We start from the raw sequence: 14,570 nt of genomic DNA, 5'->3' as shown, positions 1-14,570 counted from the left end.
TTATCTCATTCTTCGGTTTTAATAGGATTCGTAAAAGTTTCGAAGTTTTAATTTCAGTTTTTCCCACTGCTTAGAATTTGATGATGTAAAATGAAAAGAGGTTTCCATAGTTGCTAACATTCACCAGATTTTGTTCCAAAGCATGGGCTTCAGTAGACTTTTGAATTAAATCCGCATTCTCCACCCAAGCCTAGTGATATAATCCAACAGTTCAAAGATAGGTATGCCATAAACAGCTATCGTTAAATAATCTAAAAAAAAAAAAATTAAAACATGGAAATACAATAAAACAAGAATTGATCACTTTATAGTGGAATACTCTATAAACTGTCTGCATTGGAAACATGTGGTGAGTTTTAAAACATCTGACTTCTATAATTCTAAAGTGTACGGTTGAATTTTTTTTCTCCTTTGCACATATAGGAGAATACAGGTTAATATATTTGTGCTGTCCCAATTTGCACTCGTTTGCTTATTTTCAATTTAGAAAAATCACCGTGGAGTACAAATACATAGGAATAGTCATCTCACTAAATATTTTGTCACCGAGTTCTAAAGTCTGAGCATAAAGAGAGCAACTCTGTAAAGTTTGCTATTTTATCTGTCCAAAACAGAAGTCACATGTTAACGTGATCCCAAATAAGAGGAAGAAATTTAAAAGCACATACGTGGTATAAAAAAGTAACGAGGCCTTTAATTCTTCAAGATCATTTTAATTTTTAAGGTATGTCAGTTTATCTGAGCGGCATTATACTAAGTGTGTAACAATTGTGGGAGCTGAAAGGTACCAGCGGTTTGCAATGTCATGTCGGCACAGTCTCATTTAACTTGTTAACTGAAGTCATGCAGCCCTTCCGTATAGGGGGCAATTGAACTCTTAACCATCACAAAAAATGCTGGCTATAGATGATACTGTTTTAACTGGAATAATTTACTTTATTTTCTGGGTTGCCTAGAAAATTATGTGTATATAAACAATGCTGTAATAGCCTGCTGGGGGAAATAGAGCAGTGTTTTCTGAGTACTGAAAAGGCTAGTTCAGTTTCTTAGCTTATTGTTTTTTAAACGTTTTTATCAGGGGTGGCTGGGTGGCTCAGTCGGTTAAGCGTCCAACTTCAGCTCAGGTCATGATCTCACGGCTCGTGAGTTGGAGCCCCGCGTCGGGCTCCGTGCTGACAGCTCAGAGCCTGGAGCCTGCTTCGGATCCTGTGTCTCCCTCTCTCTCTCTGCCCTCCCCCCCCCCCCCTCATGCTCTGACTCTCTCTCTCTCAAAAATAAATAAACATTAAAAAAAATTTTTTTTGTTTTTTTCATGTTACAAAACCCTCTTGAAACATGTAGAACAAGAACCTTTTCATAAATACTGACAACAAACATGTCCCGTTGCTAGATTGTGATGTCCCGGTCACTGTAGAATTTTGTTCCTAATCTCGGTTTTCTTTCCATCTCCATGCATTCCTCTTGCAAAGCCAATTGTGTTTTCTAAAAGTTATATTTTCGTTGAGGTAAAGAAGAAAGGACGCTCAGGAAGCCTCTACGAGTCTTAGACTAACGTTGCCGCACGGAATGTCTGAGCCTCGTCTGTGGGCTCGGGCCTTTCCCCTGCGTGGCCTGCCCTGAGGCCTGGCCCTTTGGAAACAGCATCAGAAGCCTCCCTGCGGGAGGGGGTCTGGAGGAATCACAGATTCCTTAGTGAAATTGCTTAGTGAACTGCTTAGTGAAAAGCAAAACACATGGAAGGGACCGGGCTCCAGAGTGGGGCACCTCCAGCAGGGCTCCTGGAAGCTTCTTGCTGCGGTGGCTGCATTACCACAAGGAGATCCCGTGGCCTAGACCCCGGGGCGAGTCATTTCACATCTGGGCCTCCCTGTCCCACATATTTAATGGGAGAAGTTGTGTTCGCCGTTTCCTAGACTGCGTCCCAGGAGTGAGAGGTGATGATGTGGACTTTATGTCAGCAACCCCCATGGTTCCTGGAGCACCTCCTCTGTGCCAGGTGTGTTCTGGGGCTGGATTTGTGATAGCCCTGCCTCCAGATGCTGTTTACCAACCTGCCTTACAGATGAAGTTACGAGACTTGGAGAGGTTAAGTGAGGAGTTGTAAGTGTCCCGCAGATAGTGAAGGACGAAGCTGGGATCTGCGTGGGCCTTTGATTCCACAGCTGGGCTGTTCTGTTCACCACCGTGCAAGCTCCCTATACTCTGCTGAGGTGATGTGTATGTGTTCCTTTTAAAAAAAAAAATTTTTTTTTTAATATTTATTATTTTTGAGAGAGAGAGACAGAGCGTGAGCAGGGGACGGGGAGAGAGAGAGGAGACACAATGCGAAGCAGGCTCCAGGCTCTGAGCTGTCAGCACAGAGCCCAACGTGGGGCTCGAGCCCACGAACCATGAAATCATGACCTGAGCCAAAGTCGGATGCTCAACCGACTAAGCCACCCAGCGCCCCTGTGTGTGTTCCTAATCCAACAAAAGCCATCGTATTATAGGTTCGATAGGTCTGTAAAGCAGGCACAGAGTAGTTGCATAAGTCATGTTTCCAAAAGGAGAAAGAAGTGTTTTAGTTTGTGAATAAAATGTCTGTCAGGTGATAGGATTTCCTGAGGAAAAGAAAGCTTAATTTGAATTCATTTTTCACTGAGGGTGGAGGGGGGGTGGGGGAGAGGGGAAAGTGGGTGATGGGCTTTGAGGAGGGCACCTGGGAGGAGCACTGGACCAATTTGACGATAAATTATAGTAAAAAAAAATAAATTAAAAAAATGAATTCGGTTTTCATGGTTTCTTTCTCTCTCTCTCTCTTTTTTTTTTTTTTTTTTTTTTTTTTTTTTTTAGAGTTGGAAGTTCAGTATGCAGGTTTTGTACTCTGGTCCATTTTATTAAGTAAAAGAAAAAATCCAAAAAAAAAAAACTCACCATAATTTGTTTAGAAAATTTACTTAATCACAGCAAACCCAAACCAGACATTTTTAGCCAGTAGTAATCTTGTCTGTGTGGAGAATATTTATCATACGGATGGAAGTAAAGCCTAAAATAGCTGGTAATGTCTTTAACACACTCTTTTTATTTCGTCAGTCTTAACAGAGATGAAAGAAATCACACGCGGCCTTGTCCCCCAGTGCAGAAGCACAGAGAGGGTAGGGGTTGCTGGGGTTTTCTCAGAAGAATGTGCCTCTGGTTTCCGTGTGGACTGAAGCGAAGGGCTGCCTGTGGGCAGGGAGCCTCTCCTGGCGCCCCGGTGGGGTAACCCAGCCAGGGGGGAGCCACAGAGTACTTCCCACTCCCCACAGTTCACTTTGTCCCTGTAAACACGGCGTCAGCCTTCCCAAGTTTCCCCATCGCTCCCCACGTTGACAGAGGCGTCGTTTTTTTCTTTTGGCTTTTCCCCGTCGGATTTCGCCAAAAACATGTCCAATGAGGTGACGCTGTGTCACAGACCCTTCTGGTGCCCGGAAGAGCGCCTGTCTGGAGTGCAGGCCCCGTGTGGTTTCCCGTGGGTTCTAAGCCTTCGGTGCGTTCAAAAGTGGGGAAGCCGGCCTTCCACTGGCCGCTTCACCTTGTCACATTCTCTCCGTCTGTCCCTTCCTTTGCTCTCCTGACTTCCTCCACAGAGAGGAGCCCAGGGCTGCTGCCCGTGAGCTCAGGGCACCAAGTGGCGTCCCAGGTGTGGCATGCAGAAAGGGACATCTGTACTTTGGTTGTGCCTGGTTCGCTGTCCTCTGGGTCCGAATGCGAATGTCAGAAATGGAAGGACGTCGGACGCCTTCCTGGGTTGTGCTGCGTTAAGCCTGTGCACGGACACGGGTTGGTCGGGTTGTTTTCTTATTCATGTGAGGTGCCGGGGGGGGGGGGGGTGGCAAGAGCAAGGGGGACAGTTTGCAAGATCGCTCTGTGTTTGTTCTGTAAAAGTACCGTCTAGGAAGGTATTGGTTTGAAAAACTTGAGTCCAGTGGTGACAAGGGCAGAGAGGCTCTCGGATCCTGTCGCCTTGTTTCTCCAGGGGACAGCTTGTATGCCTGGGGTGTGCTCACGGTTTGGGGGAGTGACGCGTCCCTTGTTTCGGGTCACGGCTGCTGCCCACGAGACACGTGGAGGACCCTGCAGGAGCCCCGGGTTGTGGGGTTAAACAGGGCCTAGAGTCTCCTAAATCTCAGGTCAAGGGAGGGGTACAGCACATTTGTGAAAATGAGGAAGCTTTCGGCTTCGGGAACGTAGGAGTGTCAGCTCTTCTCTTGGTAGCCGTGTGCCCGAGAATGTGGCTTTTTAAGCTGGGTGTGTGCGGGGAGGGTTCTTCTGAGTTCCAGGAGGTGGGAGGGCTTCAACATTTGTTTCCACTTCTTTGTATTCAGGAAGCCTCAAGTCACACAGAAAGCCTTCTGTCTTAAAAGGCGGACTGGGAATTAACTGCATCAGAACTGCCCCGAGGGCCTGTTAAAAATGCCTATTTCCAGACTTTCTGGATCCGAATTTTAAAGGATTGGGGATTGGAAATTTGCATTTTAAAGAAGCATCCCAGGTGATTCCTCTGTAAGCCTGAAGTTTGAGAGGCACTCTTACAGAGTAATAAATGAGCACCGCTGCCAATGTTGAGAAGGTTGGTCTACACGGCGAGTACTTCATGAAGGTGGAGCAGTTATGTGAACTTTTGGCTTCAGCTGAGGCTCTCCCCGCCTTGACGGTCCGCATCCTACTTGCTGTGATAAAAATGGGAACAACTCACAGCCTAGGTCGTCCTTTGTCTGTTAGACTCATTGAAATCATTTGGCATATGAAAAAATCTGAAAACATTTGCGATCTTTCACACTTTGGTCACCATGAGAAGCAATTAGAAGGTAGTTAGACTTGTACTCTAACTACCTGTGTCCCGATGGTCAAAATGGGCTAAAATCCGTATTTTCTCTTCAGAGTTATATCGTGTAGCAGTTGAACATTGCTTCAAATACAGAAAGTAGCTATTTTGCAAAAAATACTCATTTGTTGTTTGTGTGTTTGTTTGAACAGGAAAAACTAACCCAAGAGTGTGTATTCAGAGAACAGTTTGAAGAAAACTGGTATAACACCTACTCTTCGAATCTCTATAAACACGTGGACACTGGAAGGCGATACTACGTTGCATTAAACAAAGACGGGACCCCCAGAGAAGGAACCAGGACTAAACGGCACCAGAAATTCACACATTTTTTACCTAGACCAGTGGACCCCGACAAAGTACCCGAACTATATAAGGATATTCTAAGCCAAAGTTGACAAAGACAATTTCTTCACTTGAGCCCTTAAAAAAAGTAACCACTATAAAGGTTTCACGCGGTGGGTTCTTCTCGATTAGCTGGGGGGTCACCCCAGCTCCACTGTTGCCAAACTTTGCCGCATGCATGATGTCCGATGGAGGCTTGGACGGGAACATGCCGATTCTGTTCTGCACTTACAGGCTGGTCCTTCCGGAGGCCGGCCGCTGCCCACTTGCTCGATTTCTTGTGCAAGGAGGAGAGGGAGACTGAGCGGGGGTGCGAGTGTGTGCGTGGATGAGTAGCAGGGGGAACTGAAGAGAGAGGCAGAGAGGACAACGGCCTGATGCATGCTGGGATTTAGACGCGCTTTTGCATTTTTGATCAGTTGTACTTCATCCTGTATCCGCACAGCCATACTTCGACTCATCAGGATCGGGGCTGGTGGCCTTCGCAAGGGCACGCTGCGTTTTCAGAGGTGTGGAGGGTGCAGTCTTACTTCAGAGACTTTTTCAGTTCACGCTCGCTGGTGCCATCCCAGTGAATTGAAAGCAAAGACCTCTTAGGCAAAAAACAAAAAAACGAAAAAACAAATACAAAACAAAACAAAACAAAAGTTAAATTTATTTATAGAAATTCCAAAGGCAACATTTTATTTATTTTATATATTTATTTATTATATAGAGTTTATTTTTAATGAAATATGTACAGGCCAGATAGGCATTTTGGAAGCTTTAGGCTCTGTAAGCATTAAATGGCAAAGTCCGCTACGAACCTGTGGTAAATTCATGCAAGTAAATAACGGTGCATGGATGTGAGAAATTCTAATGACCCTAATGTACTAAAGGCGACAATCTCTTTTGTGCCCGTATTATTGTAAACTTATGCACATCATTCATGACACTGAGTATTCACTCTTCAGACTGCTTGTTTCATAGCTTATCCCAGAGGATTAAAGAAAAACTGGGTCTCAAACTTTTATTCTGTGTCTGTAATATTTCCTCTCTCATTAAGTGACTTATTCCATCATTGTAACTTCACGGTTGGAAGATATAAGGGTTGGTATATATCCTACGTGTTTAAATCTATTGCAGAATATACCAAAGCTAAACAATAACTCTGCTTTTGTTTTAGTTGATCTCCAGGACAACAGGTCTAACATCAAACATTGTACTGATTTAGATGCTCAAAAACGGGGGGGGGGGGGGGGGGGGCAAAAGAAAGCCTACACAGAACAGATTTTTTTTTTTTTTTTTTAAAGGGACAAGAGTCAGATTAAACAAGGATAATTCTTGGAGAATTTTATTCGTGCACGTGGCTGTCAAACATGAAATGAGACAAGTACCAGGGGGGTCACTGTAAGATCTTTTATAGAAAATTGCTTTCGGTGAGAACCGTCCTAATACATGGTAATAGAATCCTTCAAGTAAAACTTGCAAAACGAAACTAATAAATCTTCATCCATAATGACAATGAGGGGGAAAATATTTTACTTGTTGACTGTGTTTTGTTTTTAAAATGGTCTTCACAAGCGTTCAATTTTTTTAGAGGGGAGGTTACTATATAGAATATCTTTTACGAGGCTTTTATAACATTTTATGCTGAAAAGCGTACGAATACATATTTCTTTAGTAGCAATAATTTTGGAACTTGCCCTTGGGCAAGGAAGACTATTTCTTACTATATCCTAAGGAGAAAAGAGCCAAATTCTTAAAGCAATATTTAAGAAAAAGGAATTTATAACAAATTCTCATACCACATATAACACTTTGTAGCGTTATGTTGGGACATGGAAAGTGACAGTTAAAAAATGTGTTGGGATTTATGTGACTAATTTTAAAATTGAGTATTCCAACTTTGTTTTGCTCTGATGCACATTCTTTATGAAAAATAAAAGTATGTCCCTGTGGAGTGAAAGCTGTTTTCCAGTAGGAGTGCATGACGTATTGCCACGAGCACACGTGGCCCTTCTGTGGTCCAGGTTTGAGCGTGTAGCAAAACCCTCCTGCTGATGTGCATTAAGGAAAAACCAAGTCTAACATTTGGAATGAACAAATATTTGGGGGGGGGGGAGGGGACAGAAGTAAAATAGTTGATTTATGATAAACTCAGAATGTCCTCTTCATGTCTTATTTTGCTTTTCTCTCTAAACAGAATTACTCAACCCGTGGCTGCTGCTGAAATGTGCACATATTCAGGCTTTAGTTTTCCCAAAAGGCATTTAATATTTTTGGCTGAAAACATTAAACATCTGACCACAGGGAAGAAGCAAGTTTGTAGGATGTCACAGGTACAATACTTAGCACTGAAGAGATTGATTTTAGGAGGTAGCCAAAAGTGGTCTTAAAGTAGCCTGAGATGCTAGGTATTTGGCCTCAAAGAAAGCAACCAATTTGTGGAAAAAGACTAAACTCTCCATGCATTCCTACAAAATGCTACTTTAACGTCCACTTTTGGAGTCACTTTGTTTTGGTAGCTTTTTCTTTCTTTTTTTTTTTTTTTAAGAAAAACAAAATGTTACGTGCTTTTGGCAATGGATACAATAAACTGTAATGGTCTGTAAATAAATAAATATTGGCTTATGCAATTTATGTAAATAAGTGTTCTGGGAGAGTAGATGGCTCAGGGTTTGGGCGTGGGCATCGTCCTGCGGGGCTTCAGAGCAAGTGGGTTTGCATCCGGGTCTTGTCGTAAGAGACCCAAAGCCCATCGGACGGCTGCTCCGAGCCAGTGTGGAGTGGGTGGTTCCAGTTTTCGGAAACAGATGCTCAGATGGCCAAACCACGACCTTACTGGTGGCAACACTTGCACCTTGGTCAGAGACTTAACGGGCACGGGCTGAACCACCCTCCCATCTGTCATGTGAATGTCCCCAGGCAGTGTGAAGGGCATGCCAGGTCAGTGTTGGGGAACCTGTCCCTGCCAGGTCCTGTTTTGTAGAGAAACGAATGGCTTTAGTTTACGGTGTTTTCCTTCTATTTCATCTCATTAACACTACAACATTGTGTCATTCACTTGATCATCTGTAATTGTATGTAAATACATACAGGACTATGTAATTTGTGTAAATACATAATTACAGACTTTTGAAAACTGGTATTTTTTACTCGATGTCCATTTTGGAGCTGCTTCAGATTATGTGCCTACATGAACCGATGGAATTTTAAAAACATGCTCTCCTTGTTCTTCCAGCTGTTGCGTGTGTATTGAGGGGATGGGGGGGTGGGGGGTGGAGGGGGAGGAACAAACACATCCAGATGTCTTTTCTTTTCTGTAGGCTGAGATGAAGAGGCGAGTGATCTGGGAGAAAGATTTATGAACTTGCAGCGGGCGAACCGCAGCGCGTGCACACATTTTCGTGGATGGCTGAACGGACAAAGGCATATTGTTCGAGGTCAAATTCTGTTTGCTGCATCATTTGACCTTGAAACGTGCTGAATTTAGATCCACCGTTTGTGGTCACTCGCACGAAAGGGCGGTGAAATCGCGGGGGTGGGAGAACGCGCCAGATGGATTGCAAAGACGTGTTAACCACCGAGCCCCTCTCGGGTGTGTGCGCGCGTGTGTTACGTACTCCACGTGACGCCCCGTGTGTCCACAGACGTGTCCCATTTGAAAACTGCTATTACACTGTTAAAAGTGGAACGGGGAGGGATGGTGGGAATCAACCGCGCCTACCTCCTTCGGTGTGTAGCCCCGAATTCCGGGATTCAGGTTCGCGGCATGGCCCCGGCCACGGCAGGTGTGGTTACCAAGGCGTGAACGGTGGCCGAGGGTGTGAGTTCTACCTTTTCCTTGCAGGGTGCTTTGGTGGCTGCTTTCTCTTAGGTCTTTAGGAGAATCCCCCCCGCCCCGCTCCAGTTTCATTAAGATGAAATGGATACGCATCCCTGTAGACGTATGAGGGGTCCAGCGTGGTGGGTTTTTGTTTCCACATCTATCGTGAAATGATCACCACCATCGGGGTTCATTGCCATCCATCCTCTAGAAGACTTTCCAGTGTAACATTGTCTTCACCGGAGAGGAACGTGTGGACGTGAGAAGTAGCCTCTTGTATCATTATCTTTGGAAAGGAAGCGCAAGCGAGTATTCTCAATGTGTGTTCTCCCTCTTGCTTCCAGCCAGCATAGGCATCCGGTGGGGAGACAGTTGGCTGTCGGGTCGGATGATTGTCGTGACGGCCACCAGGGATGCACGTGAAACACCAAAGGGAGGTCTCTGCTGGTCTGGTTAATGGTAAAAGAAAATTCTTAGAGTTGCCACGATTCACCAGTTACATTCCATCTTATTGCTTAGAAAACATTTTTAAAACAATGTATTCAAACTGTTTAACATTTATTCATTTTCTGAGAGACAGAGAGAGACATAGTGTGAGCAGGGGAGGGGCAGAGAGAGAGAGGGAGACAGAGAATCCGAAGCGGGCTCCAGGCTCTGAGCTGTCAGCGCAGAGCCCGACGCGGGGCTCGAACCCACGAACCGTGAGATCATGACCCGAGCCGAAGTCGGACGCTTCACCGACTGAGCCACCCAGGCGCCCCAAAACTTAACTTTAATTAAAAGAAAATCGTAGGCGTACCAAATATCTCAATAGCCCTGGGCAAGTTGTGCCTGTAACTGGCTGCTTTTTTGGTTTTTGGTTTTTGGTTTTTTTCCTGTTTCCTTCTGAAGATCTCCTACTGACAGATGTGGTTTGGGTTATGATCCCCACTGCCGTTAGTATACCTAGGAACATTCGATACTGGGAAATAAAGAGTTAAAAGCAAAAGTGTACTCAGGACGTTCAGACTTGAACAACTGGTCCTGCTCTCCTCGAACAAACGTTGTACATGGCCCTTGGAGAAACTTAACTTTTAAAAGCAGTCGTGCAGGCTGTTTCCCAGCCGTTTTGTGGGATGTCGCATGACATCGTGTGAGCTCCTCCCGGCTGTTGCCTCTGGCCTCCTAGCGTCTGTGTGATACAGGGTGCGTGACAGCTCTGGGAGATTTCTGCTTCCGACTGATGGAAAGAGGGCTTTTCCTAGTGTGCTGGGATCAGGATTGGAAGCGCTCTTGCAGAAGGAAGAGCTGCTCTGAACATCTCCTGACGGTCGACCAGAGTCTGTTTTTCGTTCCGTCCCTCCCCCTCCCTCCTTCGTTTCGGTGGGTGCAGCTGGCCTCGCGACACATGGACGCGGCTCGTGATGGCACACACACAGTTGAAACGAACAGGCATGCTGCGTATTGGAGGAGCACGTGGTGGGGAGGGGCCCGGGGCTGCGGGACAGAGCATGCCCAGTGTGGACTTAGGAGGGCCCCGGCTTATGAGGCCTGAGGTGACATGCCAGAGACGAGAGGAAGTAGAGAAAAGAGAGCTGTAGTTGTTGGCGTTCTAAATGTGTCGAGAAAGGGCCTTGTGCTCGGAGCATCTGGGGTCGTCGTGTCTTTTGCTCATGGTTCCTGGACGCCTGTGACTGAGCCTGAGGGTGAAAGAAGTCCTGGCCGACGGGCCAGCCTTGGTCGTGGACGCATCATGGGTTCATGGAGATGACCACAGTCAGGTTTTGAGTTGGGGCCTGTTGGCCTTTGCTTACCCAGGCCACGCTCAGAATGCCCTTTTGCCGCTGACTCTTGGTTTCTATCCAGAGGAAGGCGACTCTGTGCAGTTTTGTTAACATCAGTCGCTTCAGTGACTAATGGTTTCCCCACCTCACATTTGCCTCCCGTCTGGGGCAAAATCCGCAACGTGAACGTCATTAAAATATAGGATAATAAAAGAGGTAAAAACATAACGCAATTTTTAAAATATGCACTTCATTCTTTCAATAAATACGTATTGGGCAACTGCTCTATTGCATGGAACAGTGTTGAGGATATAATACAGAAAATACCAGACAACATTCAGATCTTAACTGCCAGGCTAGGCTCCACAGCACTGATTATACAGACATGCAATACTTGCTTAAAACACTGTAGGACTGGGATGTCCACATTTTAAGGCAATTAGGCCAACACTGGCAATTTTCCATGAACTTCATTTTCTTCAACTGGATAGTCAATTTATACTACTAAGAACCCAGAGGCAGCCTCATTCAAATCCCTATTGTTTCAAGGAGGATAGCCTTAAAAATTTTTTTTTTCAACGTTTTTTATTTATTTTCGGGACAGAGAGAGACAGAGCATGAACGGGGGAGGGTCAGAGAGAGAGGGAGACACAGAATCGGAAACAGGCTCCAGGCTCCGAGCCGTCAGCCCGGAGCCTGACGCAGGGCTCGAACTCACGGACCGCGAGATCGTGACCTGGCTGAAGTCGGACGCTTAACCGACTGCGCCACCCAGGCGCCCCAAGGAGGATAGCCTTTTAAAAGAGTGTCCTCAGGTTTGATGATACAGATTCTTTCAATAGATGACTCCTTCTTGACAGTAAATGGATTTCTTTTGAAGAAAAAAACAACAACAGAACCGGTGTTGTTTCATTTCTCCCCCTTCAGGAAAATCCAAAGGAAAAGGCAATGGAATTGTAACAGTTTATCAATTGTAGATTTGTGATGTCTTTTAAGGGCACCAGAACTCCATGACACTAAAAGGACTAAGGAAGCTTTGGAAAAATACCTTATTTCCCATAGAATTCACCTCGCTGAAATGTCAACGGGCCGATGACCACAGCTTTAATACCGGAGAGATGATATTATGCATCGTGGCTAGAGGGATACAACTTTCGTTGTTTGTCTTCAACGGAATTACGAATCTGTGGCCAATCAACTTCTGGTTTCCTTGTGGCTTGTTTTGATTTCCTCTTCTGTTCTAGGGATGCCTGGACTTCCCACTGTCTTGGGTCTCCTTGTCCCTATTCCACATTGAAAGAGGACACCTGTTTAGGTGCATGCTACAGAACAAGTAGGACAGACAGAATGTGATGGACGGTCTCTGGAATTTTTGCAGAAGAGGTTTATGATCTTAAATTTGGCTGAGGAAATGAGGGCTGACTGGATTAGAGCAGTACTCAAAGCAAGCCGTATTGGCAAGGAAAGAGAGCCTCCACCCTTCGGGAGATGCATCGTGACTGTCTCTGGTTGGATAAGACCCCAGGGCAGGCTGTTTCCACGATGCTGCCGTTCGCCCCATGTCTAAAGTGAGATAGATTCAGGTTATAAGTGACTCTTTGGTAAGTGGGTGAAAAATTAGAAATAGGACTGTTTCTTTTGATGATCTGCTTCAGAGGAGCAAGTTTAAATTTTGTGGTGACTCTCATATACCTATATATATGCTTCCTGTTTTTTCCTGCTGGTGTATTTCCACGCAAGAAGATTGAGTGCTACTATGGTCATCTCAGCACTTTCATTTGGTTCTAGATGCAAAATTCTTATTCCTTTCAATATATAGATATTATGTGGAAGAGTTGTATTATTTTAACAGTGCTTCCCGTTGAAGCAGGGGAATTAACCTGCCTGAAAATACAGCTTAGTCACATTGAGCTCAGATCCACGAGCCATGGCCCTATTCTGTGTTCTGGGGGGTCCTAAATATGTTCTCAAATGCATCAGTACCTTGAAATGGCTGAACTGCATCTCAGATTAGTTGCTCTGTGTTCTCATTAGCTGGTTACTATAGACACTTGGGTCCTATGTTTTTCTCAAGTAGCAGAGGCTCAGATTATAAGAATACTAAAAATAAAATAGAAATAATAAAATTATTACCATAGTTTGGATAAATACAACTTACTGTTTTCGTAGTCATGGGTCACATTTGGTGCTTTTATTTTTTAGCAAACTTTTAAAAAATTGCTCAACTATTGAGTTTTATCCTTAGATAAACCCCCGATTTTTCAGTATGTCCATATAATACCCAACGGATGATTTTAGAACCTGACCAAAATTTAAGCAAAGGGAACTTTTCATTGAAACTCATCAATTTATTCAGCAAGCAATTATTGATATATATTGTATTCCAGGAATTATGAAAATATAAACAGAATTGTTAAAATTTGTTTTCACCTGCAATGTGACTATATATTGACTCACTTGGCTTATACCTACCCCTTGTGAAAGTGTGATAAACCAATTGTCCTAAGTTTTCCTTCTTATACAAACCATGACTTCTTCTTGGAGAAGTGGTTTGAAGTATAGTACCATCTTTAAATAATGGACTCAGGCCATTTGGAGATATTCTTTTGGTTTTCATTCAACGGGGTGCTTAAAATTGTTCCCAAAGGAATTCATTCTTGGTTTGACTTTGAATTAGAAAATGCCTCTGAAAAATAAAACCTGCGTAAAGTCAATACGATGTAATTTAGCATACCTTTTTGGCATGCTTTATAATGATTAGTCTATATTTTTAATTTAGAACAGCAGTTAAGTTTCAAAATTCCTGGGTGACTGTTTTTATCTCAGAAACATGTGATGGCTTGTCATGAGGCTATCTTATTTGGGAACCACACCCAGTGGTTCTGAGCACACTCAAGGAACTATATTAAGGAGCATGTGACAGATGTATGACCGATTTATAAATACATTTGATTAGTTACTGCCCTCTAGAAAGGAGCTGATTAGTACACGAATATATGGAAATAACCCGAGAATAGAGAAAGACCGGTTTAAAGGATGCAAGGTAACAGTACTTGGAGCTTACCAGGAACAGTGCGTCTTCTTACCAACCAGACTAGAAAACCTCAAGATTCAGAGAGCGTTGGGCAGAGCACACAGAAGGGTCTTGCCTCAGTTGTGAAGAATAATTATCCTCAGACTAAATACTATTTCAGTTCCACTTAATGTATTTTGCAAGAAACACCAAAAAGGATCAAGCTATTTTAAGCCAACTTCATCCCAGAACAAGGCTCAATCAAATTTATGGGAATAAAAGGTATCTGGCACCCAGCAAGATAAAATACATCATGTTTGTCATCCAATTAAAATCACCAGACCTGAAAAAGAAGCAGGAAAATGCAGCCCTTAATGAGAAGGAAAAAAAAAAAAAAAAAGCATTCAATTCAACCTGATGTAGAACTGATAAATATTTTAGAGTGAATGGAAAAATAAATTGAAATAGTTATTATAACTATGTTCTTTATTAAGAAACTTTGAGACAAGGAAGGTGCAAGAAAAGATTAAAACTCGACTTCTCGAGAAAAAAAGTACATGTGTGAGATGAAAAATACATTGGATGGGATTAATGGCAGATTAGACATTGCAAAACAGAGGATGTGTGCCCTCAAAACTACAGCAACAGAAACTATCTAAAATGGAAGACAGAGAAAAAAGACATTAAAAAACTTGAATAGAGCATCAACTAGCTATGGGACAACTTTAAGCAGCTTAATATACAAATAATTGGAGTCCTTAAAAGAGAGGAGGGAGAGGAGGAAACAAAAAATAT

The 14,570-nt window shown here is 43.8% G+C and overlaps 1 protein-coding gene and 1 long non-coding RNA gene across 2 annotated transcripts in view; one reads left to right on the top strand and one right to left on the bottom strand.

Moving 5' to 3' along the window:
* Nucleotides 1–6,422, top strand: part of FGF9 (fibroblast growth factor 9) — a 33,263-nt gene extending 26,841 nt beyond the window's left edge. Inside the window, exon 3 of the mRNA XM_058722093.1 lies at nucleotides 4,999–6,422. Within this exon, the coding sequence (XP_058578076.1) occupies nucleotides 4,999–5,244 (246 nt within the window). The 3' untranslated portion in view covers nucleotides 5,245–6,422. The remainder of the gene's footprint in view (nucleotides 1–4,998) is intronic.
* A 613-nt stretch (nucleotides 6,423–7,035) lies between these two features.
* Nucleotides 7,036–14,301, bottom strand: LOC131507689 (uncharacterized). The gene is made up of 3 exons (XR_009259636.1): nucleotides 13,827–14,301; nucleotides 9,107–9,448; nucleotides 7,036–7,230 (listed from the first exon to the last, which is right to left on the bottom strand). It is a non-coding gene; the product is annotated as an uncharacterized LOC131507689 (long non-coding RNA).
* Between the last annotated feature and the right edge of the window lie 269 nt (nucleotides 14,302–14,570).

This window comes from Neofelis nebulosa, chromosome 1 (assembly GCF_028018385.1).
Source record: "Neofelis nebulosa isolate mNeoNeb1 chromosome 1, mNeoNeb1.pri, whole genome shotgun sequence".
NCBI lineage: Eukaryota > Metazoa > Chordata > Mammalia > Carnivora > Felidae > Neofelis > Neofelis nebulosa.
The sequence above is the reverse complement of the archived record's forward strand: the minus strand, read 5'-3'. Positions and strand labels throughout refer to the sequence as shown.